The sequence below is a fragment of the Sciurus carolinensis genome, chromosome 1 (assembly GCF_902686445.1).
Source record: "Sciurus carolinensis chromosome 1, mSciCar1.2, whole genome shotgun sequence".
NCBI lineage: Eukaryota > Metazoa > Chordata > Mammalia > Rodentia > Sciuridae > Sciurus > Sciurus carolinensis.
Window position 1 is genome coordinate 62,034,983 of NC_062213.1, and position 27,879 is coordinate 62,062,861.

At 36.5% G+C, this 27,879-nt stretch overlaps 1 protein-coding gene across 10 annotated transcripts in view; it reads left to right on the forward strand.

Annotated features, from left to right (window-relative positions):
• Stau2 (staufen double-stranded RNA binding protein 2) overlaps positions 1 to 27,879 on the forward strand; it is a 336,959-nt gene that overhangs the window by 226,969 nt on the left and 82,111 nt on the right. For 8 of the 10 annotated variants that reach the window (XM_047525257.1, XM_047525247.1, XM_047525205.1 and 5 more), the window contains one exon: positions 12,364 to 12,477. The exons of 1 other annotated variant lie outside the window; for it this stretch is intronic. In XM_047525257.1, the coding sequence (XP_047381213.1) occupies positions 12,364 to 12,477 (114 nt within the window). Of the gene's footprint in view, positions 1 to 7,638; positions 7,759 to 12,363; positions 12,478 to 27,879 lie in introns of those variants that run through there. One more of the 10 variants, XM_047525286.1, reaches the window with a different exon arrangement.

Here is a 27,879-nt window from a genome sequence, read left to right on the forward strand (position 1 = left end):
AGCTTTTAGGGTCTGGATTGAAAAATCTGCTGATATTCTTATTGGTTTCCCTCTGAATGTAATTTGTTTCTTTTCTCTCGCGGCCTTTAAAATTCTGTCTTTATTTTGTATGTTAGGTATTTTCATAATAATATGCCTTGGTGTGGGTCTGTTGTAATTTTGTATGTTTGGAGTTCTATAAGCCTCTTGTACTTGGTTTTCCATTTCATTCTTCAGATTTGGGAAATTTTCTGTTATTATTTCATTGAATAGATTGTTCATTCCTTTGGTTTGTTTCTCTAAGCCTTCCTCAATCCCAATAATTCTCATATTTGGCCTTTTCATGATATCCCATAGTTCTTGGAGATTCTGTTCATGATTTCTTACCATCTTCTCTGTTTGTTCCACTTTGTTTTCAAGGTTAAATATTTTGTCTTCAATGTCTGAGGTTCTGTCTTCCAGGTGTTCTATCCTATTGGTTATGCTTTCTATGGAGTTTTTAACTTGGTTTATTGTTTCCTTCATTTCAAGGATTTCAGTTTGGTTTTTTTTCAGTATCTCTAACTCTTTATTGAAATGATCTCTTGCTTCCCGTATTTGGTCTTTTAACTGTTGATTGGTGCGATCATTTAATGCCTGCATTTGCTCTTTCATCTCCTCCTTCAATGCCTGCATTTGCTCTTTCATCTCCTCCTTCAATGTCTGCATTTGCTCTTTCATCTCCTCATTAGCTTCCCTGATCGTTTTAATTACGTACATTCTGAACTCCCTTTCTGACATTTCTTCTGCTGTGCTGTCATTGGGTTTTATTGATGTAGTATCTAGGTTTGTTTGGGACATTTTCTTCCCTTGTTTTCTCATAATGGTCAGTTGTCAGTGGGACCCTGAGATATTGCAGTTTTCCACTATTGGCTTATAGTGTCCCAGTAGATTTCCAGTGTATCACCTCCCAGCCTTCAGTAGCCTGATGTCTTGGAGGAATCTGATAAAGCAGCTCATTCGAAGAATACTGCCCCTAGCCCCCTACTGGTTCCACGTTTTGGAACTGGCTCTGTGCGGAAATGCTCTCACTGTGGGCCTGCACCGTGCAGCTGGCCGTGTGGGAAGAGCCCACTGCCGGAGTGTGGAAGACTACCTTGGGAAGACTCAAGCTGCCCTGCCCGGCTCCGCTAAGCCACCTCTATCTGGGCCTGCCACCCGGGCTGAGCTTTACCCAGTGGGCAGACTCACCCGTGGCTCTATTTTAGTCCGAGTCTCTCTATGCCTCCCCCTCTTAGCTCCTGGGTTCTGGAGCGACCGGGGGTGCAGTCTCCCTCTAGGCCGCCATCTTGGATCTCCCCGTGAAGAGAGCCCGCAGCCGGAGTGGGCAGAGCTGCCTGAAGAGGTCTCCGGCTGCCCTGCCCTTATCCCTGAGGCTGCTTGCAGATCGAGGCTCTCCGCTGGTTCTTTGCAGGAGTACACTGCGCTGCAGCGGCTCCGGGACTCGGAGCCTGCTCTGTTCAGAAAGGCACTCACTAGCGGGCCAGTTCCGTTCCGAGAACCTGGAGAAGCTGACTGTGTGGGCGGGGCCCACCGTCGGAGTGCGCAGGGCTGCCTGTGGATGACTCTAGCTGCCCTGCCCGGCTCCGATAAGCCACCTCTATCTGGGCCTGCCACCCGGGCCGAGCTTTACCCAGTGGGCAGACTCACCCATGGCTCCACTTCAGTCTGAGTCTCTCAATGCCTCCCCTTCTTAACTCCTGGGTTCTGGAGCGAATGGGGGTGCAGTCTCCCTCTAGGCCGCCATCTTGGATCGCCCCATGAAGAGAGCCCGCAGCCGGAGTGGGCAGAGCCACCTGAAGAGGTCTCCGGCTGCCCTGCCCTTATCCCTGAGGCTGATTGCAGATCGAGGCTCTCCGCTGGTTCTTTGCAGGAGTACACTGCACTGCAGTGGCTCCGGGACTCGGAGCCTGCTCTGTTCAGAAAGGCTCTCACTAGCGGACCAGTTCCGTCCGAGAACCTGGAGAAGCTGGCTGTGTGGGCGGGGCCCACCGTCGGAGTGCGCAGGACTGCCTGTGGATGACTCTAGCTGCCCTGCCCGGCTCCGATAAGCCACCTCTATCTGGGCCTGCCACCCGGGCCAAGCTTTACCCAGTGGGCAGACTCACCCGTGGCTCCACTTCAGTCCGAGTCTCTCAATGCCTCCCCTTCTTAACTCCTGGGTTCTGGAGCGAATGGGGGTGCAGTCTCCCTCTAGGCCGCCATCTTGGATCGCCCCATGAAGAGAGCCCGCAGCCGGAGTGGGCAGAGCCGCCTGAAGAGGTCTCCGGCTGCCCTGCCCTTATCCCTGAGGCTGCTTGCAGATCGAGGCTCTCTGCTGGTTCTTTGCAGGAGTACACTGCGCTGCGGCAGCTGCGGGACTCGGAGCCTGCTCTGTTCAGAAAGGCTCTCACTAGCGGGCCAGTTCCGTTCCGAGAACCTGCAGAAGCTGGCTGTCTATGTACAGTCTTGTATAAAATTTTATGCAGACATGTTTCCAATTTTCTTGCAAAAAATACCTTGAAGTGGAATTGCTGGATCGTATGGTAAGTGTATGTACAATTTTATTTAAAAAAAAAAAAAACAACTCAGATTCTTATTCATTATGTTGTATCATTACATTCCTACCAGCAATATATGAGGGTTCCATATATTACTGTGGTTAGACTCTATTGAGGTTGTAGTAGTGTGTCATTGAACTTTTAGTTTTCACCTATGATGAATCATATGAGTTTCTTTTCTTGTGTTTATTGGTTGTTTGTATGTCTTCGTGAAGTGTCCCTATCTTTTGCTCAGTTTCTAATTTTTTTTGTCTATTATTGATTTAAAAGAGTTCCTTATATCCTAAATACAGGCCGTTTGCATTATAGATATTAATCTCCCTGCCTATGGCTTGTCATTTCATTATATTAATATGATGTTTTGAAAAGTTTTCAATTTTGATAAAATTTCTCATGTTTTCTCTATGGCTTATGCTTTTTTGGTCTTATCTAAGGAATATCTGACTACCTCAAGGTCTTAAAGATTTTATCTTGTATGTTTTCTTGTATACATTTTATGATTTTAGCCTTCATATTTAATGCTAATATGTACTTAAAGTTAAATTTTTATGTATGGTTTGAGGTAAGAGTTGAAGCTAATTTTTTTCTTACAGAACAGCCACTTTTTAAAACAGCCCCATGAATATAAGGTATTGTGTTTTCTCTGGCTACTATCAAAATATTCTTTTTATCTTTGATTTTTCACCAGTTGGACTATGCTATGTCTAGAAATGTTTTAAATCAAACTTGGGATTCATTTAACTTCATAAAACTATAAGATAGCTTTTATAAGCCAGTTTTAGAAAATTTTGGCCACTACTTTTTTCAAGAAATGTTTTACCCTTTCTCCTCTCCTTTTATAATTCCAGTTACGCATATATTGAACCTGTTGATATTGTCCCATGTGTCTCTGAATTTTTTTTTTTTACTTAATCTTTTTGGATTGCATAGCTCCTATTGATCTTACCTTCAAGTTTACCAATTATTCCCTCTATTTCAATTTTTTTTTTTTACCTCATACAGTAATTTTTTTTCATTTCATTTACTGTGTTTTTTCATATCTAACATTTCCATTTGGATTTTTAAATAGTTCTGGTTCTGTTGAGACCTGTGTCTATGTAGTTATTGAAATCATGTTTTCCTTGAATTCTTAAAACTTTCATAGTAACTGCTTGAATTTTTTGTCAACTACATCCAATATCTGCACCCTGTAGTGATCAGTTTCTATTCACTGCCTTATTCATGTGATTCACTATTTACTGTTTTGCACATTTTAAATTTTTGTTTGAAAAATGTACATTGTGGATAACTTGTACCAACTCTAGTCCATTTTTTTCAATCTAGTTGTCAATTAAGTTGCTTGGACTAAAACTATACACTTTGTTTTCCCCATGGTGATTTCCCTTGACTGATAGTCTCCACTCAGTTCTTTTACTTTCCAGCTGTTTCATACCACGCTGTTTAGGATCTCCCTGTATATGTGAAATTTAGCAGTCATATGTAACTCTTCTGCCAGTCAGAAGCTCACTCTTTTGCCTCCTTTAGTTGGTAAGGCAACAGACTTTTGTTTTTTATGGGACTGGATGTGGAACCCAGCATCATGCTAGGTAGACACTCTGCCACTATCCCAGCCCATTTTATTTTATTTTATTTATTTATTTATTTTTAAAGATGTTGATAGACCTTTACTTTATTCATTTGTTTCTATGTGGTGCTAAGAATCGAACCCAGTGCCTCACAATGCTAAGCAAGTGCTCTACCACTGAGCCGCAGCCCCAGCCCCCCAGCCCATTTTATTTTGAGATAGAGTCTTGCTAAGTTGCCCAGGCTTTCCTGAACGTGGCTTCAGTCCATGGTTTCTTGGTCATATTGCTTTGGGCTTATGGCAGCACAGTACATCATTGTGGGAATTCATGGCATCCAGGAAGCTAAAAAGAGAAAGAGAAAGAGGCCAGTATCACAGTATCCCCTCAAGGCACACCTCCAATGACCTCATCCACTAAGCTACACTCCTAAAGCTTCCACTACCTTCTAATAGTTAGGGTCCAACTCTACAATCATGGGCCTTTAGGAGATATTCAAGATCCAAACTATAGCAGATAAACTTTAATCTCATTGAAGATTCTTACTATAAAATTATTACATGCATAGAAAATCTTAGGTTTACTCCTTACTCTAACAATTGCTTGGCTTCTTTCAATTCTCTTTACTTCTGACCATTCAGGGTAAGATATTGTTACTGGCTATAAAATTCTGGGTTGACAATTCTTTTAACACTTAAAAAGTCAAATATGCCAGTTTCATCTTGCTTTCATTTCATAGTTTCAGTTGAGAAAATACTGTCATTCTAATTGTTTTACCTTTGTAGGTTAAGGGTTGTTTGTTTCTTGTTACTTCTAAGATTTTCTTTGTCTTTAATTTTTATAAGCTTATTATGTGTCTGGGAGTAGGTTTCTTGGTGTTTATTGTGTTTATCCATCCTCTTAAAGGAGTGAGGTTTATATCTTTTACTACAATTTTCCAAATTTTTTAACCATTATTTCTTTGAACTCTTTTTCATTTTTACCCATTTCTTTTCTTCTTTTAGAACTCTGGTGGTGCAATTATTATCATATCATTGTTATGGTCTCATAAATCCTGGAGGCTCTGTTCATTTTTTCTCATTCTTTTTTCTCAGATTGGGGAATTTGTATTTTCTATCTTCAAATTCACTAATTAATTATTCTACTTTGTCCATTTTGCTGTTAGGACCATCTGTTAGCTTCTGTTTCTTTGATGAGACTGTCATTTCTTCATTTGTTTCAAGTGCAGTATAATTATTGAAATATTTTTATTATGGCTACTTTAAGATACTTGTAAGTCTAATGTCTGTATCATCTTGCTGATAAGGAGTGATATTCCAACAATTCTGGACATTTTGAGTACTGTATACCTAAAAAAGTTTGGTTTTAGCAAACTCTTCTGACATGGCACCAGTTAAGGGTTCACATTTTGTGCTTAGTCTCAGTTGACACCCTGGTGGACGAGAGGGGCTTTTTTACAGCTGGGCGAAGGTGAAATTCCTGACCCTCTCCTGAGAGCACCTTGGCAAGGAGAGGTAGGTGCCTCAGAATCACCAAGTGAAGGTGCACCAGGATCCATTTAAGATAAAAATCTTGGTTCCCCATTTGACCATCTCTTTTACCACACTAGCAGGGGACTTGGGGCTCCTTATTGAAGTCTGCTGAGGGTGAAAATATAGGTTCTCCATTTGACCTTTGTTATTGGCATTAGGAATGAATCTCTCATTTTTTGCTATGTGATTGTAATTACTATCTAAAAGTTTCCTGTTTTGCTAGTTTATTCCTTTTATGATCCTTTGGTTAGAGCAGGCTTTCTTAGGAGTTTGTTTTGTTTTGTTTTTTTTCTATACCCATTGGCATTTTCAGGTTCTTGGGTTCTCTAGCACTTAATCCAGGATATATAAAACAAAAAGAAAATTTAGGAATTCACCACTGTGTTTTTCCTTGAGCCCTGAAACCCCTAGGTGGTCTTCCTTCTCCTTTCCACTTTTCTGAGTTCTTATGTTTATTTATAACATCCAGAGCTTTTACTTTTACTTGTACTTAGCAGGCAGAATAAGAAAAAAGTACATCTATTCCATCTTGCCTGGAAGCAGAAGTCATACATCGTCTTTTTATAAAAATGTAACTGTGTTTTAAATACAAGTATGTATTGTATATTTCTAAGATCTGTAATTCTTGAGTAGAAAGGATAAAATTTTGCTGGTAAATGGATGGATCTGGAGACTATTATGCTAAGTGAAATAAGCCAGTCCCCCAAAAAACCAAAGATCAAATGATCTCTCTGAAATGTGGATGCTAACACACTGTAAGAAGGGGTGGGAGAATAGAAGTTCATTGGATTAGACAAAGGGGAAGGAAGGGCAACAGGAATAGGAAAGACAATGGAATGAATCTGACATAACTTTTCTATGTACATATATGAATACACCACAGTGAATCTCCACATCATGTACAACCACAAGACTGGGATCCTAATTAGAATAAGATGTACTCCATGTCTGTATTAATATGTCAAAATATATTCTGCTGTCATATATAACTAAAAAGAACAAATAAAAAATACAATTAAACACATTATTAATTAAGCCAGTATGTAAGGAAAAGATTTATAAGATCTTGTCTTCAATACCATTTTTTGAAGTGATATTCACTTCAAAAAATGATATTCACGCCTGTCGCTTTAGGCAAGCATGAGTGAAACAGATTACTCACCAACTAAAAGACTAGTATGAGGCTGAGCATGTTAGTTGTATGTGTGCATTTTTGTTACAGAGGATATGGTATTACTTTGTTAGATATGAAATTGAGGACAAAATCTTTAGAGGAAGTCAGTAACAGTCATTATCTGTGTTAATATTTTAAAAATTTTATAAATGTCATCTTTTATTATATTATGAAGGAATATGATATAATAATACTATTTAATATTTATTTTAATAAACACTGTGAACCTGTCACATATCTAAATATTTCTCATGGGATAAACTAATCTTATGCCTTTATTATAAATTACTTATACATAAACTGACATAATTTAGACTTGTCCTATTGACTGTAGTTGACCCAAATAAGTTAATTCACATGTGATCTACAAAGAAAACAGTTTAGAAATGTTTAAGATCAACTCACTCTACGTATTTAGGTCAATATTTATGAAGCAAATCTATTTCATGCCTTGCTAGGAACATGTTATTTGTGTTAATGAAACTTTAGTTCTTCTATGCAGCTGGTGTGAATCATGCAAGAATCAAGCATGTTTTGAGTATCCTGAAGTTTATTGTTAACATGCCCCTTCTTAGTTCATTGCTATCTTTACTCTTGTGGGTGAGGCTCATATGACTCTGCTACCTGCTACTAAGAAGTAGACCCCATGTTATGAACTTCAGGTGTGCTAATCAAACCTGTGCTGCCTTAATACAGTGACTGGATTGTATCACATGTGGATATGTAGGCCTTTATCTTTCCTTTATGATCTAAGGAGCAACTTTCTTTAAATGTGAGTCTTTTCCACACTCTCCTCATTTTTGTCCCTACAGGAGGTGGCCAGTACAAACATCTGACAGACAGGCAGTTAACCAGTTCCCTGCTGAGATTAGTAAAGTATTTAGTAGTCCTGCAACATCAAGGAACTTCAGCCCTGCAGGAAACAGTTTGGGGTGAGATAAAGAGTAATTTTCATTTGCGTAGTCCCTCATATTTTCAAATGACCATGAAAAAATTCATTTACCTAACTTTTTATATATGATAATATGAGACTAGTAGTATTTTATTTCTTACATTATATGGATAGCTGAAAAGATTTTTGTAAAGGTAATCTTTAGACTGGCAAGATAAATGTCAGAACGTGCAAGTATAGTACCTCATTTGGATTTATTGGAGTGCAAATCATACTAGGAAATTTATTTTAAATATACTATAGGTTTGCAAATTTCAAATGAAGCCATGTTATTTAATAGGCATTTTAATTTATGACTCACCTTTTAGTGGAATTATTTTTATAAATTCCTGAGAAACAAAATGTCAATATATAGTTGTTGACTAGTGTTATAAATTCAGAACAAAAAGTGCAGCATTCACTGCTTATGTTTTAAAGAATTAAAAACAGCAAAATTATATGATGTGTAAACAGTAAATCTTAAATATAGAGAGATGATTTTTGTAATCTTCTAAAATTGTCTTTATTCATTTTTATTTTATCAAAATCAACGTCCTAAGACATTTTATACTGGATTTTCTAGGGCCACAGATGTGGAAACACACTGCTTTGGTCCTAGCATTTCTATTTTTATTTCTAAGAAGAAAATATATACCTGAAGAGAGCCATATCAAACTTGTTTTTATGAGTCATTGGTATGCAAAGTATTCAAAGTATGATAGTTTCTTAAGGCCTTTTATCACACATTATGTTTTGCTTAATTTGAAATTGGGTCTGCAAGCAGTAGTTTCATGTATTTTTTCATATACTTCTTATCCAGTTTATTGTGAAATGTCAATGCAGTGAGGGAAAAATATGAGGTGATTTTTTTATTTCTTCAGTCACTGCTTTCCTCTATGCTTTATCAAATCTCTTATGTTCATTTGTACTATATTTAGTAAGTCTTTTAGTTTGCCAGTTATCTGTAGTTTTTAAAAATCTAGTTCAAGGGCTGGGAGTGTAATTCACAGGGTTCACCTCATACCCAGTGTCCTGGGTTTTATCCTCAGCATCAGATTAATTATTAATTGATTAAAAAAATAGTCCAGTTCAGTGTAAAACAATAAGTCATATCCTTTACAAGTTATTCATTTTGCAAGTCATTCCATTGCATGTTATTCATTTTGGCCCAGTAGACTTAGTAGACGCAGGGTGTGCATGGGTCTCTTCCTCTCCTCCTCTCACTCCAGCATCTTTGTGTATTGGTCATTGGTGAGTGTCTATTTTTTAGACACTCTCCTCCACAATCCACGTCTATTTCATGACCTGACCCTTAGGGTCTTTGAAAGTTCAGATGGGGGAGATGGCACTTTTAGTGTAGTTTCATCCACTGCTGGTTTCCATATAGATGATGTCCATGATTTTCTTTAGGTGGTGGTCAGTTTATCCCAGTTCCCTTGGTCCTAAGGGGCAACTGTTTCCCTTGGGCCTTACTAGTAAGTCATGCCTCTGGTCCCCTATGTTGATGGGTACCACATGGTTGGCCTGGGTAGCTCCTTGATTTCTGCAGATTCTCTATCATTTCCTGCAAAGCCATGAAAATCTGGGCTGAGCATGTCTTCTCCATCCATTTTGTTTTTCAGGTATGCTACATGCCAAGGAACTCCAACATGGGCCCAAATACATCCAAGTCTTGTTGCTGTATTTTCATGTGCTTCTAGACTGCCAGGAATGTAACTCAAACTGAGAGGGGTCTGTAGGTTCAATTCTTAGCAAGCCTCCCACCAGAGGATGAAATGTCAGTATTGCTTTTGTGTAGGTGTTCCCATTGTCTGTCAGATATTCTCTTAGAGCTTCCTCATTCACTGAAAATACTCTATTCCTTATAAGACTGACCAATCCAGATGATTCCCTCCCATTTACTTACCTGTCCCTGTTCCTATGTAGATTCTTTGTGTTTGGACCAGTTGTGCTGGCTTTTATAAAGGGAGTGAGGGAAGGAGATAAGGTTAAGCCCTAAATGTTGGCAGCTTCCTGGAGATTCTTTTGTGATTGGCTATGAGTCTTGGTGTCGATTTTGGACAGGAAACATCTTGTTAGGATTAGGTTTCATTTGAGTGATAAAAGTACCAGTGACATAAATAGAGTAGAAGTTGAATTTTGCATATTTAAAAGCTGATAGCTTGAAGACTAAGGCGGGTATGATGGTTCTGTTCCACGGAGTCCTCAAGGACCATAGTTCCTTCCAACTCGCCACTTTACCATATCTAGGTTTCCTCATGGTTCAGGATGGCAGTATTAACACTCTAAGCAGCAGGTTAGCAAAAATAGGTAAAGAAGATCAAAAAGCATACATCTGAAATATATTTTTTAAAGTTTCTAGGAAACTGCTAGAGAATTCTTTCAGTCACATCCTCTTAGACATCTGGTCAGTCATATCTAAAAGGGACCTTGGGAAATATAGTCTTTATTCTGAGCATCTAAGTGCCCAGCTAAGAATTACTATTGGACCATACTAGAGAACCCAGCAGTAGTGCTGTGACATGGTTGGAACTGTGTGCTAGCTTGCAGCATTACATTTATTTTTCACACATGAATTGCATGTGTCCATAGTATTTTATTACATACTTGCTTCTCATGGCGCCTTGTATAGAGTTCGGAGAAAAGCTGAATCTTTCAGCTATGACATCTAAACCACTGATGAAAACCAAGTTTGAAGCTTATCTTTTTGACTATAATTGTCTTTTTGTCCTTTCTAATTTTCATTTCTCTAGGAGAAAGAATAGATCTGCAATAAGTCAGCTGACATACAAGGGTGTCAACTGTTTTTAAAAGAATGCCATATCTTTCATATGTATTTTCAATTGGGATTGAATGGGTGATTATATTTTATTAAATTTATAAAGAGCATGTTTTATAATAGCACTATATCAGACATATTATTTTAACTATATCATAAATGCTTGCGAACTGTAGCTATTATAGTGTCACCACTTATTGACTTTTGCATAAACCTGTTATGTGATAAGTTACATTTTTTCCCATCATACCTAGCTGACACATAGTAAACAATACTTCCACATTCTTGAACTGCTATACATAGACTGAGCTTTTAATTTGCTCAGGGGTTATAGTAGAGTGAATTAGAACTGTTGTCAAATCTTTTTCTCTAAGGTTAACTTGGGAAAAAAAATTTTATAACAAAATCTTTACAGTACTTTGGAAACAAGACTTTTATATTGACTTGATTTGAGTCCTATACTACTTTTATAGATTCCCAGGAGGAAAATTTCCCTACCTCCAGGGAAAATGATGGCCATTCTTAACAACCCTACTGGTTTGAAACAGTTGAATTATTAAACTATTAGACTAGGATTCATATTGTTATAATTTTCAATCATATTCTTACTAAACATGACAAAATTAATATGGGCCATATTCTGTAATAAAGGTGTAAGGGTATATGAACCTTATGCAGCTATTAGAATAAAACCTCAAACAAGGAACTTACATGTTTTAATTTTCTTCCTTAAAAATTCAAAATTCTCACCTAAACCTTTACTCTAAATGTGTACAAGTTAACAAATTAAGCAAGTTATGACTAATGAAACCAGTTTTCCCTCTAATATAATTGGTAGGAATCCCATTCCATTCTATAGACATATTTTTATTAATTTATCACAAAAGCAATGCTTTTATTATCTTGTTAGCTTACAGTTAAAAAAAAAAAAGTCCATGGACAGAACTTTTTTGAAAGTAGATAAATAGAAAGATGGAAATTTTCTTAATAAGAAAATGGACCCATACTCTCCCCTATCCCATATGCCCTACCTCTGATATGGAGTATCTTACATGTGGTTTTAATAATGGTTAGTTATATTTAGCTAAAAGAAAAATAATATTCTGGTAACTTTATTTTAGTCTGCACTTTATAAATCACTTCAATTTAATTCAATTTGATTATAATGTCAAAATTTCAAACAGAACATGTATAGTGACACACACACATATATTCACTGATTTTGAAGGGGCTATAATGTAGAAAGAGAAGAATTGTCATTACCAGTTAGCAGCAATCACATACACATAGAGTCAAAGATGAGGGAAAACTCAGGTTGGCAAAGTTCCATTAGAATCAAATGGACTTTGACTGATGCTTACAAACTTGAGTCCTTTATTCATTTTATATCCTGAAAAGCTGGACCTTAAAGATATATGTAGCATTTAGTTAGCATGTAGCATTTTTATATTAGCCATAATAAAAAAGCATTTCTTAAACTCCCTTAAAACCTCAAAAAGATTGAACCCATGAAGTCCCAAGTTTTCCATTCTGTGAACATAGTAAATATTCAAATATTATTTCAAAGTTATTGTTAAGTGGCATATTTGTTCTATTTTGAGTTTTTAGAGGTGTTCCCCATCTGGGACAATGGGACAAAATGGGTTAAAATGGAATTAATAGATTTACCATAGAAAATTGAAAGGTTCATAGATTTTAAATATTTGAGATGTGCTTTGCATAAATTATTTGACTTTTTTTGAAATCTTGACACTTTGAAAAAGGACCTTTTACATCTGGCTCCCTCATAAAAATGGTGTTCAGCAGATTGCGTGTGTTCTATTATAGGTTCACTACTGTGATAAACAAAGTGGCAAAGAATATGTGACCTGTCTGACCTTAGCCCCTGTGCAGATGACTTTCCATGCTATTGGAAGCTCCGTTGAAGCCAGCCATGACCAGGTATAATATGCCACTGCCATCTTGCTGCATTATGGCCCCACTGAGAAATTGGAGGCCAGCAGAAGGGAAGCTTATGTGCACACATACAGCTTTGCTTTCCGTCATATATTATCTACTAGCACCATTTGCTAGATGTTTGAAAAATCAAAATCGTTTGGTTGGGAAATATATTTTAGGGGATTTAAATGATTTTAGGCTTTTTTGTTTGCAATTCATTATTAAATGTAGAATTCTCTTATAACAAATAATTTCCCTATATACTCTTTTAATCTTTAATAATTACATATGAGAGGCACAATCAATGAAGCAGCATAGATATTACTGGAGTCTCATGTTTTTTTGGTTCTGTTAGAGAACAGTTTTGTATAATATTCATAAAATAATCATGTGAACATTCAGAACCATCAACTTAGTCCCATAATTTGGGATATTACTGAAATGAAGTGCCAGTGTCATTGTTTTTACTTTTAAAGTTTTATTTCTGAAATCAAGCTGAAAATCTGAAAAGTATATTATTTCTTAATAAACATTATACTTTGGTTTAGATAGCTGCTTGAGAACATCCTATTTACAAGAGAGTATGTATTTTCAATGAAAATAATCATCGCATAGTCTAATGCACAGATTATTGTATGACTATCCTGCTATGCTTTCTAAATGAACAGTATACAGGACAAGCATTACCCACTTCCATATCCATTTCACTAAATTTGAGGACTTCTATTAGTCTTCTGACTAATCTTCCTTCTTCCAAGTAGTGCCTCTTGCATTGAGGGAGTAAAAGAACATAATAGTGCATTTTCTTAAGCTCATGATTTATCATTGTCCAACTCAGAGCAAAATCCCACTAAGGGTATGCCTCCCAGTGCCCAATATCTCTGACCTTGTAGGTTTCCAGTCATTATTTTCTTGATTAGTGGGGAAATAATGGGTATTCAGAAAAGAGCAGCTAATTTGTTGCCAGAAAACCTAAGTTTTAGGAATTAATCATGGTCAAAGTTAACTGCATTACCTGGATGGATTCTATCACTTTGTTGTGACTCAGCTTCCTAGAATACTAAATGAGGGAGTTAGATTAGATGACATAAGATCCATCCCATTGCTCCCATTTTATGATTCTGTGACTGATATTACTGCTCCCATTTAAATGAACCTAACCAAAAATAAATAGGTATAGCATGGTCTAGAAAATAGCTTGAGATCACTCCAGTGCTTCTCAACATTTTTATTATACCAGTGTTTGCCCTAGCACAGAAGACAATACTGAGGGGATCTGAGGGGTATAACTTAACTCACTGACATGAAGTAATACATTTCCCTGTATACAACTATAATTTAGCTATATGATATGTGCTAAGGATACACGGTGAGAATGTTAGACATGGTTTCTGCTCTCATGGAACTTCCAGTCTGGTAAATTCACCCCTTTGAATATTTGGCAAGTACAGCTACTTCTCTGTCTATCTCTGTCTCCACTCATGGCAGAAACAAATGGCTTGAGCAAGTTGAGACACCCATCCTGCAAAGATCTTTTCTGAAGCATAACAAAGAATTGAAAGAGTACATTAATAACCCACAAATCTGAAAGGAACAACTCACAATTAGCAGAGGTAGCATGTTACTATAAAAGAGCCCTGGACTGGAATGGAGACTAGGATCAGATTTAGCTCTGCCATGAACAAGCTGTGGATATTCCCTCTTCACCTCTTTCGAACTTGACTGGTTCAAGTTTGTGCCAAGTCCATGTGCTAGAGAACTAAATATCCAGGGCTACTGTCAGCTCTTAAGGCACCTTTACAAATCAGAAAAACAGTTCTTCCCGAGGGCTGCCATCCAAAGGAACTTTTTTTTTTTTTTGGTAATACACCACAATAACTAGTGTAAGCACTACTTCCTTGACAACCTATACAACTGTACCAAGTGGTGTTATGCTTCATCTATCTGAAATGTCAATTTTGCTCAATGGTAAGTAAATGAAGACATTTTTATGATAAAGTAAGTATAATTATGTTACAGATTACAAATTTTACATGGAGTTTTGAGATTTAAAAAAAAGAAACTTTCAGGAGATATGTTGATAATGGTTAAATTGAATAAATACATAACTGTATCCATGGCAGAAATGATTGCCCCTGCATCAAACACTAATTTGGTGGCTTCAGAGTTGCACAGTGGGGGATATTGGTGTGATCAGTGTGCCTCCCTTGTACTTAAATAGGTTCCTTGAGGAGAGGAGACACAAAGTAAATCTCTACTCACAACCTCTGGCTTTTCCACATCATGTTGCCACATTACCTGCTCCATCCTGAAGGCTGGCCTATCAAAAGTTACTCTCTTGTCATTCCAACAGATAAACTTGGTCTTAAGGAGGAACCACTAAATGCTTTTCAACAACTGATTTTTCAACGTGAGCGAACAGGAAAACATGTTAAAGCAAGAAAAGTTATAATAATTTAAAATGTTTCTAAATTCATTTTAATGCAATTGAACAAATTAAATTGATCTAAGAAAAAAAGTATATGTAAGATTTAGAGGCAGTCCTTATGAAACTTAACATGTTCTTATCTATTTAAAAAATGAAATGGAGAAATGAAAGACCTTTCTCATCTTGAGCCTCTATGGTTTATCTTCTTGTTTTTGTAAATTTAAATCAAGGAATTCAGTGCAGTGGGAACTGAATATATTATTCAGCGCATTCACCCACTGCATTAAAAGTAACAGGGAAGAGACAAACGAAATTTCTCTATCAAAGGTTAATAGTTATGCTAAATGCTCAGGGGAAAGATTCAATACCATCTGTATCCTAAAGATATTAAAATTTATGGTACTCTTAATTTTCCATCTCCCCCTACCCAACCTGCTGCTCCCTCCTCCCCTGTCTTTACCTTTCCCCCATCTTGGTAAATGGCCCCCACCTTCCACCTTGTTGCTCTGGTCATCCTTGAAAGCATCCTCTGCTCCTCTCTCCTGCAGCATGCTACACACAGTCCCAGCAGCTCTTTCTGTAATTCACTATCAGCTGCTTCATCAGGTCCTCAATTGTTGCCATATTAATTTGTCACTATTATTTTTAACATAGGCAACTACAGTACCTCTAAAGTAGCTGCTTGTTTTTCTACTTTTTTTCCCATTCTGGTCTTTTGTACAATAGCCAAAATTATTTTTAACTTAATCAGATCATAATATTCAGTTGTTTCAAAGCTTTGAATGGGACTGGGGATATAGCTCAGTTGTTTAAGTGCTTGCCTAGCATGTTCAAGGCCCTGGGTTCAATCCCCAGCACCACCAAAAAAAAAAAGAAAAAAAAAAAACTTAAGATCAAACCTTTGAATGGCTTCCCTTCCTACCTACTATTAAAAGGCAAAATTTTAGACGTGGCATACAAGCCATTCTGTGGTTTGACTTCCTCCCTTTCTTCAGTCTCAGTGCCTGCCCTTCTGCTCATTGACTGTGTCACAGTGTCATGGGCCTCGTGGCCTGTTACATGATGGTAAGTGAAAGAAACCACTCAAAAGCTACATACTGTAGATTCCATTTACACAACATTCTGGAGAAGGCAAAACTGTAGGAATAGGAGACAGCTGAGGGGTTGGCAGGGGCTGAGAGTATAGAGAGGGATTGAGTAGATTATGTCATGAGGGAATTTTTCAGAATGATGGAAATGTGCCATATTAAGACTATGCATTTTTCTGACTCACAGAACTGTACTTAAAAAGATCAAATTTTACGGTTTGTAGATAATACCTGAAAAAAACATAATTTTAAAGGAAAAAAAGCTGGGTTCATTGCTTTTATCAGTTACTCATACAGCACTGACCCCAAGGAAATGTAGAAGGCTGACATCTTCTTGCTTCTTCATTCTCTGATATGTTGGTTCCATTCTGGAATGCCTGACTGAGAGCCCCTCTAAATGCTAGCCCTAGTAAGATCTGCTTCAGACTAACTAGAATGATGATCATTTTGAGTCAGAGTTTCTTATTTGGAAACTAAACTCTCAATTAGACAGTCAATTCAGGCTGCAGGTCCCCATGGTGTCTGGGTGTGAATGTTCTACATTTGTCCTGTTCATCACAACGTGGATGACATTAGAAATTCACATTCCTTTAGAATGTTTAGTTGTTCAGAGCAAAAACAAAGTTTGAATTTCCACAATTATTTATACGATAACTAGGTATTAACTTTAGTGAGCAGGTGTGTCAGTACTTCACTAGACACTGGAATCTATAAAGATAAGGGGGATTCTAGCCTTAGTCCTTGGTGAGTCAGTTGTCTTGTGAAACTTAAAAAATTTGGTGTTTTCAAGGACATCCTTATTGGTAAGTTGAGTAAAAAACACAGTGAGCTGGTGAGGGATCTGATCAGTATTTTTCAGTGTAGCCTATATTGAAAATTAAAGTTATCTTGGTTAGTGTATGTTATTAAAACATAATTCTTAGTAATAGAAAAGTTTTGGGAGTCTCATAGCTTGGTATAATTCGCCAAGTATGTTATTCTTTACTTTCTCTTTCTGGGGGTTACTCTTTCTGCACCTTTCTTCATCATCAGGAAATGTTACTGAGTATCTTTTCCTGTCTCCTCTAATTACATCAGTCACCTTCTCATTATAGCCCCCAAATCAGAACCTTTCCTCCCTTTGCTTTCTTTTTATTCATCTTCATTCAGATTTCATCATCAATCTCCAGTCTCACAAAGATTGGGCAAAAATGCTTTACCCTAGTTTCTAGATAATAGTTTTACTGCTCTCTACCTTATTGTGTTCAGGTTAGTTTTGACTTACTTGCTTCACATAAATAAAAGAGTGAGTTAGAAAATCAGTCACTTAACCAAGCACTAACTAACTTTAAGTGTAACATGTATATTAATATTTATTGTAATCTGAATTCTAGTCAACAAAAGTAAGATTCTAACAAGTGACACATTAACCATATTACTTGGAATTTTAAAAAATCAACAATTCTACAAGAAAATAAACAAGAATCAACTTTACATATTGTGCATCTGTCATGTGCTGGGCTCTCTACATTATTTTGCTTGTTTATTTATTGGTGTGCTGGAGATCAAACCCAAGGTCTTCAGCATGCTAGGCAAGTGCTCTACCATTGAGCTACATTCCCAGCCCAGATATTTTGCTTATTTCTTGCAATTACTAAAATGAGGTATAAACTGTAGCAGTTGTGTATTTGCTTCATTTACTGTGCATCTTCAAGGGTTTGTGTCCAAATTAGTGAAATCAAACTGAGTGGTTCCTAGTGGGTATACTTTGACTAGGATTCCAGTCAGACCTCTAGATAAAGGGATGGCCATTAAGTGAAATAATTTGCAACTCTAGTGGGTATTTGATTCTACTTTTGATTAATTAAGTTCTCCTCATAAGTTGTTTTCTCTTTTCCCCAGGGTAATTATGCCATAAAGTCTTATACTGATATTTTAAAACTCAAAGATAGATAGAGAAAGCCTTCCCACATCACAACCACATATTCATTTATAGGATGAAAATAAATTGAGTTTCTAAGAAAATTAGAATGACTTATATTTGGTAGAACTTATTAGGTAAATTAGTGAGAAAAATAGAATGTTTGGCCAAGAAAGCTTTCTCTGATGGTGGCCCTCTAAGGATATTTTTTTGTGAAAGGATCCCAGGCCTTCCAAATGTTGCCCTTGAAGTATTCATGTACTCTGAGTACATACATGTAGCTATCCTTAGGAATCCATCATATATCTCCATTAATCCTTTTACTGTCTATTCATAACCTTTAATTTTTCTAACCTTTCATATCCTTTTGTGTCCTAATTAAACAATTCAAGTCCCAGGAACTGTCTTTCCTGATTCTAGTATCTGCCATATAGTAAACAAACCAGTATTCACTGAATAATGTTGGTGACTGCATTCCCCAGAATCTAAAGAGGCACAGACATCATAGATTCTAGCAACAATTATTCAAGACAATTACAACTTTTTGTTAAAGCAAAATATACTTGTGACCCCACATCATCATCCTAGAGATAGCTGCAGTGGTATTCATTGTATTGCACAGATGCAGTGTAGATTTTGAACTTTGGCTGCTTCTGCAGGTCCACATATTCAGCCACAGAGCTGAGTGCTATGGGGTGTGAAGAACTGGGTATTGTTACTGCAGCTTCTAGGAGGTCCTGGAGCTGCCAGGATTTGAAATATACCTTGAGTTTTGCTTACTTTTTATGAATTCAGGGTGCCAAAATAGATATATTAAAAAGGCAAATGAACTTTAATGTTTATTTTGGGAAGGTGCTTTCTTGTTGATTTTTATATTTCAAAAATACTTCTGTCAGGAGCTTATCCCTTTATTAGAGAAAAAAAATTTCTGCTGCTGACTTTTAAGTTTATAAATTTTCCACTTTAAGTTAAGGAATTTAATATCTTAAAATAAATTAGAGCAGGGCAACTCACCAGTAACAACTTCTTGCCACTGGATAGATATTATTTATTGATAGACTGGAACAGAGATCAGCATAGGTAGCCTAAAGGCCAAGTCTTTTCTGCTACCCAAACTAAGAATGGCCTTTACATTTTGAAATGATTGAAAAAAAAATAAAAAAGAATATTTCATACATGTAAAAATACAGAATTCAAAGTTTATTCCCCATAAATATATTTATTGGGACACAGTTACACCATTGATGTAGATTTTGCTTGTGGCCACTTCCACACTTTAGAGGCAAAACCACGTAGTTAGGGTAGAGACCTCATTGACTGCAATGCCTAAAATATTTACTACTTGCCCCTTTATAGAAAATGTTTGCCAATTCAGTCCTAGGCTTAAAAGGAGGAAACATGAAGCTTTTGTGTTTTATAGCAAATGTTAGGTTAAACATGGTCATTCAGAGTTCATTCTCTTTCAGAAAAGAGCCAGTTTCCTTGAAATATCGCCTGTATTATAGCAGAATAAGACTTGAATGTGGATTTTGGATTTATTTACAGAGAAAACCATTTTTATTCTCTAAGGGAATAATAAGTAAGTCTGTCTTCATTTTCATCAGAGCATTGAAAGAAAGTTTGCTTGTAGCAAAGGTTACTTTTGTCTCCTTGCTGAAATCCCATTTAGAAACACTGTAAAACTGGATTTTTTAAGTAATAGGGAATATTCATTTGTTTCTCTAATGATCTTTCATTTCTTTCATTTCAGATATATAAGCAGTTTCCAGAAATAACAGTGAATTATAGGAGAAGGTAGTGGGAAGATTGAATATTATGTATTTTATAACTGACTCATAATTTCATTTATGCTTAGTACAGCATGACCACATTTCTAAGAGGTTGCATATATCCAATGATATTGTGCTCACAAGTGACTTATTAATTTGAGCTATAAAATAATTTTGGACTATAGTCAAAACCCACGAATTTACTCATTACTTTCTTTTCCCACATATTTTTTCCTTGGAATGATGAATAACACCTATTTTAATCAGCAAAAAGTGTGAAATTCTAGGTATAAAACCTGACTTTTTCCAACTACACTTCAAAAAAAAGACTTTTAGTGTGGTTATGTAATCCATACCTCAGCATAACTATAGATCAGTGTTTTGCCACAGTTTACCTTTTTAAAAATAATTTCATGTTCATGATATTGTAAGTCACAAAGTATAAATAGAACTTAAAACTTCTCTAGACTCTCTAATAAGTTTGTCAGTTTTGGACCTGCACAAATGACTTCTACTGTCATTAATTCTTTAATTTTTAAATCAGTATTCTAATTCTTAATGTACCCTTTATATTAAAAATATTTAGGTAGGAATTTAGTGTTCTTACTATTCTACATGCCTCTATGTTTGATGTTGGTTTGAAGATCACTGGGGAAATATTCTGAAAACCTTTTTGTGAAGAGTTCACACTAATGAATCATAACCAGATACATTATTAAACCAATAAATACCATATGTATATAATTGGCTAATGGATGTGAAAGTTAGAGTGGAAAACTGTTGCCTATATAGACTTTTTTAAAGTGACGATCAATGGAATATAGATCCCTGGGCCACAGATTTGAGAGCATTATTGCCCACTGGAGGTCACTTTTACAACCTAAAGAGTATTACCTTCCTCATAAATTCAAATTATGGTGTTGTGCATGATTTATTACCCTATTTAAAACTGAAAAACAGTAACCTCCTCTCCCCTAGCAATACACCTTCAATTAAGTCATGCCTCTCCCCATATCCAAAATTCCTTTTTGAACAAACAAGTTAGTTACTGCTTATATTTTAAATTTTTCAGTATTATTCTTTCATTGCTAATAGTTATTTGGCATGCTCTCTTTGTCTCTGTGTTGGCAGTTTTTGCCATTTCAGATCACATATTTTAAAAATACCCTTCATTAATTGGCTTCTCTCTGCATCTTCTAGAGGGAAGGCATTTTTAAACCCCCAAATATTTACCATAAGTAGAATTAAATCACCAGGGGCAAAGTAGTGATTAAAAAAAAAATGTATTCTGTTGCTTTTCCTAGATGGAACAGAGAAATGCTACCAGTAAACCCAGATCAGTCACTACTGTTTGATAAGAAATATCACTGCTCTACCAAGACTCACACCTGGGGCTGGGGTATAACTTAGTGGCAGAGTGTGTGTTTAGCATGCATGAGTCCCTGGGTTTAATCTCTAGTATCAAAACAAAAAATGACTCACACTTAAATTTTTGACTTTACAGGACCAATGTGTTGCTTGGCTTCTTCTTGATTCTCCTACCCTCACTAGAGACAGAGGTCATTCCTTCACATAGGTGCCTGACATATAAGGTAGTCTATGTAAAGGCAGTTTCTTATAGGAAGCATATAATAAGTTTTTGCCTTGGGGAGAAGGTTGCATGGCACTCAGAGTCTCCTTGTTGCTGATACCTTTCTACTTCCTAGTTGATTGTTTCCTGGGTTCCTTACCTAAATTTTTCTTTACTATTTGGGTGATCTTTCTACTTGCCTTGAACACTGACGCCTGTTTACTTTCCTAGGTTCTGCCCTGTTGATTTGCCTTGACCTACAAGTTCTTTTTAATTCTGTGATCTTGTGCTGCCAACCTGATGCTTTATGTTGACTTCTGACAATTTACTGTTCTTGTCTAATCTAACCTTTCAAAAAACTATTCTCATATTACTCCTCAAAACCCTAACTGCCCAAGATTGACAGAATTCCATTTTATTGATATTGCATTCTATAGCATGATAAAACTGCTGGCAAAACTGGTAATTCTTGTGTACCCTGATTATTATACCAGATGTTAAAATATTTGAATACCTTCATACTATTTGGTAAACAGCTGCTGCCTCATTTTTACCCCCTGATATCATGGCCTCATGTCCCAGACCTCTGGGACCTTCCTACTATCTAGGAACTGTTGGGTCATTACTTGGCCCAGCAGCTCTCAGGACTTTTGTTGTTGTTGTTGTTGTTGTTGTTATCTAGTTCTATTGATTGGTTTTTGTGCCATATGCACATTAAGATCAACTCTGCTTTCAGGGGTATTATGTCAGTTAAGTTCTTGAAGAAAAGACTCCCAGAATAATCACTTTTAAGTATTTCTGAAAATTTCCTATGGAAATCAAGAAGCTTTTCAGTTTATTCATTTAGCAGTCATGTATTAAGCACCATTGTAAGTATGTATGTCCATCACCGCTCTGGATACTAAAAAGTATTTCCTATTTTATAAATAAGGTTATTTTATAAATAACCCAAATGGTTCTAAAAAATAAAGTCTTTAAAAAGAAAAAAAAAGGGGGGGGGGCTGGGGAGATAGCTCAGTTGGTAGAGTGCTTGCCTTGCAAGCACAAGGCCGTGGGTTCAATCCCCAGCATCCCCCCCACAAAAAAAAAAAAAAGTTGGACAAACAAAAAAATACATACCAAAAAAATTGAGGACCAATTGCAAACTTTGTGTCAGAAATAGTTTAAAATCTGTAAATACATAAATATTGAAAGGCTATGGAATATCAGAGTGATCAATAACAGAATAATTCATTTGATTAAGCTTCTTTTAGGAATCGATGGACCAGAAATTATAAGGTTATTCCACATAGGGCAACAACATGAGAAAAGATAGAAGCATGGAAGTTGGCAAAAGAATATGTGGGGAAAGAAAAACTCAGCTTAGTAGGAGCTCCTGGACTAAATGATGCCTCATGAAATTAAGAAAATTAAGCTTAAGCAGAGTAACTTAAAAGCTACTCTAGACAGTATGAAATTAATGTTCTTTGCAGCAGAGAGCCATTCTTTGGTCAGGAATTAGGATTATGACTAGGATGGTATCTGTACGATCAGTCTGGAAGCCAGATGCAGGAGTGACAGTGATGGGGAGGATGACTTCATCCCAGTAGTTCAGGAACGGGTGCTGATTACCTTGATGGATATAACCCTGAAAATGGCAACAAAAGCAGCAGATTTTCCAGAGAGACATTCAGAGAATTGACAGGCTTTGGTGACCAGCCGAGTATGAAAGAATGAGAGCAATTAAAAATAGCTCTAAAGGCAAACTATGAAAAGGGCACAGTGAGAGCTGGGCAAATTCTCTTTCCAAAAAGCAACAATAAAACTGAATAAAATTGTCAAAAACAGCAAATTTAGGACTCTGGAAATTAATAAAAGACATTTACCAAATTGAGAACCATTTATTTATTAAAAAAAAATAATAATAACCCTACTGCACTGAGGTAAGAAAAGTAGGGTTTTGTGGTGGCCCTAATGGGGTATGTTCTTCTCCACCTCTAGACTCAGCAAAGTAGTTCTCAAGGTCAACAAAAGCCATACAACCTAGGAGTTTCACTGAAGGAGTGGCCTTACTTGACATAAAGTAGAATGTGAAAAGGCCTGCACCAATCAGTGTGATTAACAGTAGCAAACAAACAGGAAAAGTTAACTAAAAGTTTGGTGAGACTAAGGTTACAGTCTTGGTTGGAACCAATAGTGAACCAGTAGACTAGTCATAAATTTATCAGGGAGATTTGGGAAATGACACAGTGTGACTGAGCCTTGATAAACTCAATGTGTGTTCCTGGCTGACCAAAAGGCTTCATAGATGCACAGAAGAGATTAGAGGGGCTCAAACTATCATATACTTTGGTTAACTGAAATTCTGCACACATGCTGAGGAGATGCAGAAGGACCTGGCAGAAACTAAATGCAAAGAAAGCCTGGAAAACTACCTGAATTTGAAGCGACCCCCAACCTAAACACAGATCCATTTGCAGAGGGTAGAAACTTTACTGGCTTACTGCTGTTTGAGCAGAATTGGTAACCAATCATTGGTTGACCTGTGAACTATGCATACATAGAATGACCCCTTAGGAAACCAGGCTTAAAATTTTAAAAACTGAGTAGAGATACAAGAAGTTGTACACCATGAGGAAGATGGATTCCACAGATTTAGTCCAGGAATATTAGTAAACAAGAAAACCATAGCAAGAACAACCCTGAGGGGAAAACATTAAAATCCACAGTTTTACAATATTGTATCTAAAATCCCAGTTTTCAATAAAAAGTTAGAAGATATGTAAAGAAAGAAAAGGATGATCAATACTCAGAGGGAAAAAGTAGTTGTGAACTCTTTTTGAATGGGTCCAGATGTTGTCCATTCAAAGGCTTTGTTAATAGACAAAGACTTTGAAGCAGTTGTAATAACCAAAGGAAGTACCAAAAACTACACTTAAAGAATTAGAGGAAGGTATAGCAACAACAGCTCAACAAATAGAGAATCTCAGTACAAAGACAAAAATTAATAAAAATATCAAAAGAAAACTGGAGTTGAAAAATACAATAACTGAAATGAAAAAGTCACTAGGGTGACTAACAGATTCAAGATGATTAAAGAATCCATGAACTTCAAGATAAATCAAAAGGCATTATCTAGTTGGAATAACAGGAAAAAAAAAGAATAAAAAAGGTGAACAAAGCCTCAGAAACCATACAACGGCATCTACCTATAAAAAGGATTATCAAGTAACATATAAAAAGGATTAAACATCCTTATCAAGTTAGTTTAACATGCAAAATTCAGTTACTATCTATGCTATTTCATAGAAGAGATAACCCTCATGAAAATCTCGATAGACACAGAAAAAGTTTTGACAAAATTCAACAATCATTTCTTATAGAAAACCCCAAACACTCTAGAAGTAAAAGATAACTTCCTTAACTTGATAGAGAGGACCTACAAAAATACCTACAGCTAATCTTGTCCTACTGGCGAAAGACTGAATGCCTTCTCCCTAAGACTGGGAACAAAGCAAGGATGTCTGCTCTCACTACTGCTGAACATTGTACTAGAGATTGTAGCCATGTGATATGGCAAAAAACAGGAGATAGAAATAAAGAAGGAGGGAGAGAGAAAAAGAATATGAGCAAAACATGAAGTATGTAGTTTGGAAAGGAAAAAGTGGATGTCTTAATTTCAGATGGCATGATCCAGTACATAGAAAATCCTAAGAAATACACAACTCCCCCCCATTAGAACTAATAAGTTTAGTACAGTTACAGACAGGATTGAATGTACAGATCAATTGCAGATTGATGCAAAAATCAACTGTATTTCTATATACTAGAAATAAATAATCAAAAAGTGAAATTAAGAAGACCTTTTGTTCATAATAGTGTCTGAAAGAATAAAACACTTAGGAATCAGTTTAAACAAAGAGGTACAAGACTTATACATGGAAAAATGTAGAACACTGATGAGAAAAATCAAATGTCTAAATACATGGCAGGCATTCAGTATTCGTGGATCAGAAGGTTGCTTGTTGTTAAGTTAATGGAAATATGGAGAGCTCAGAAATTTTGAAAAGGAAGAACAAAATTGAAAGACTTATACTACCCAATTTCAAATTTTATGAAAAAACTACACTAATTAGTGGCATAAGGATAGACAGTAGATTAGTGGAACATAATTGAGTTTGGAAATGAACCTTTCTGTTTTTTTCATTCATTTTTAAAAATTTTTATTTTTATTGTAAAAATGTGATAACTCTTGTTTCTCTGTACATGAAGTAGAGGCATACCATTTGTGTAATCATACATTTACCTAGGGTAATACTTTTTTGATTCATTCTGTTATATTTTCCTTCCCCCCACCCTTCCAACCCCCCTTTTCCCTCTATACAGTTCCTCCTTCCTCCATTCTTACCCCCCTTCCACCCCCCATTTTGTGTCATCATCCACTTATCAGTGAGATCATTCGTTCTTTGGTTTTTGACATTGACTTATCTCACTTAGTATGATATTCTCCAGTTTCATCCATTTGCCTGCAAATGCCATAATTTTATTATTCTTTATGACTGAGTAATATTCCATTGTATATATATATACCACAGTTTCTTTATCCATTCATCAGTTGAAGGGCATCTAGGTTGGTTCCACAATCTGGCTATTGTGAATTGAGCAGCTATGAACATTGATGTGGCTGTATCTCTGTAGTATGCTGATTTTAAAACCTTTGGGTATAGGCCAAGGAGTGGGATAGCTGGGTCAAATGGTGGTTCCATTCCAAGTTTTCTAAGGAGTCTCCACGCTGCTTTCCAGAGTGGCTGCACTAATTTGCAACCCCACCAGCAATGTATGAGTGTACCTTTTTCCCCACATCCTTGCCAACACCTATTGTTGCTTGTATTCTTGATAATCATCATTCTAATTGGGGTGAGATGGAATCTTAGGGTAGTTTTGGTTTGCATTTCTCTTATTACTAGAGATGTTGAACGTTTTTTCATATATCTGTTGATAGCTTGTAGATCTTCTTCTGTGAAGTGTTTGTTCATTTCCTTGGCCCATTTGTTGATTGGGTTATGTGTATTCTTTGTGTAGAATTTTTTGAGTTCTTTATATATTCTGGAAATTAGTGCTCTATCTGAAGTATGAGTGACAAAGATTTTCTCCATTCTGTAGGCTCTCTCTTCACATTGCTGATAGTTTCCTTTGCTGAGAGAAAGCTTTTTAGTTTGAATCTATCCCAGTTGTTGATTCTTGCTTTTATTTTTTGTGCTATGGGAGTCCTGTTAAGGAAGTCTGATCCTAAGCCGACATGTTGAAGATTTGGACCTACTTTTTCTTCTATAAGGTGCAGGTTCTCTAGTCTGATTCCAAGGCCCTTGATCCATTTTGAGTTGAATTTTGTGCAGGGTGAGAGAGAGGGGTTTAGTTCCATTCTGCTGCATATGGATTTCCAGTTTTCCCAGCACCATTTGTTGAAGTAGCTATCTTTTCTCCATTGCATACTTTTGGCACCTTTGTCTAGTATGAGAAAATTGTATTTATTTGGGTTTGTGTCTGTGTCCTCTATTCTGTACCATTGATCTACCTGTCTATTTTGGTACCAATACCATGCCATTTTTGTTACTATTGCTTTGTAGTGTAGTTGAAGTTCTGGTATTGCAATACCCCCTGCTTCACTCTTCCTGCTAAGGATTGCTTTAACTATTCTGCGTTTCTTCTTCCAGATGAATTTCATGATTGCTTGCTCTATTTCTGTAAGGTACATCTTTGGGATTTTAATTGGAATTGCATTGAATCTGTGTAGCACTTTTGGTAGTATGGCCATTTTGACAATATTAATTCTGCCTATCCAAGAACATGGGAGATCTTTCCATCTTCTAAGGTTTTCTTTAATGTCTTTCTTTAGTGTTCTGTAGGTCTCATTGTAGAGGTCTTTCACCTCTTTTGTGAGATTGATTCCCAAGTATTTTATTTTTTTCGAGGCTATTGTGAATGCGGTAGTTTTCCTAACTCCTCTTTCTGAAGTTTCATCACTTATGTATAAAAATGCATTAGATTTATGAACATTGATCTTATATCCTGCTACTTTACTGAATTCACTTATGAGTTCTAAAAGTTTTCTGGTGGAATTTCCTGGTTCCTCTAAATACATAATCAAGTCATCAGCAAATAGGGATAGTTTGAGTTCTTCTTTTCCTATTCGTATCCCTTTAATTTCCTTGGTCAGTCTAATTGCTCTGGCTAGAGTTTCAAGGACAATGTTGAATAGAAGTGGTGAAAGAGGGCATCCCTGCCTTGTTCCAGTTTTTAGGGGGAATGCTTTCAGTTTTTCGCCATTAAGAATGATATTGGCCATGGGCTTAGCATAGATGGCTTTTACTATGTTAAGGAGTGTTCCCACTATCCCTATTTTTTCTAGTGTTTTGAGCATGAAGGGGTGCTGTATTTTATCGAATGCTTTTTCTGCATCTATCGAAATAATCATGTGATTCTTGACTTTAAGTCTATTGATATGGTGAATTACATTTATTGATTTCTGGATGTTGAACCAACCTTGCATCCCTGGGATAAAACCCACTTGATCATGGTGCACTATCTTTTTAATATATTTTTGTATGTGATTTACTAAGAATTTTTGTTGAGAATTTTTGCATCAATGTTCATTAAGGATATTGGTCTGA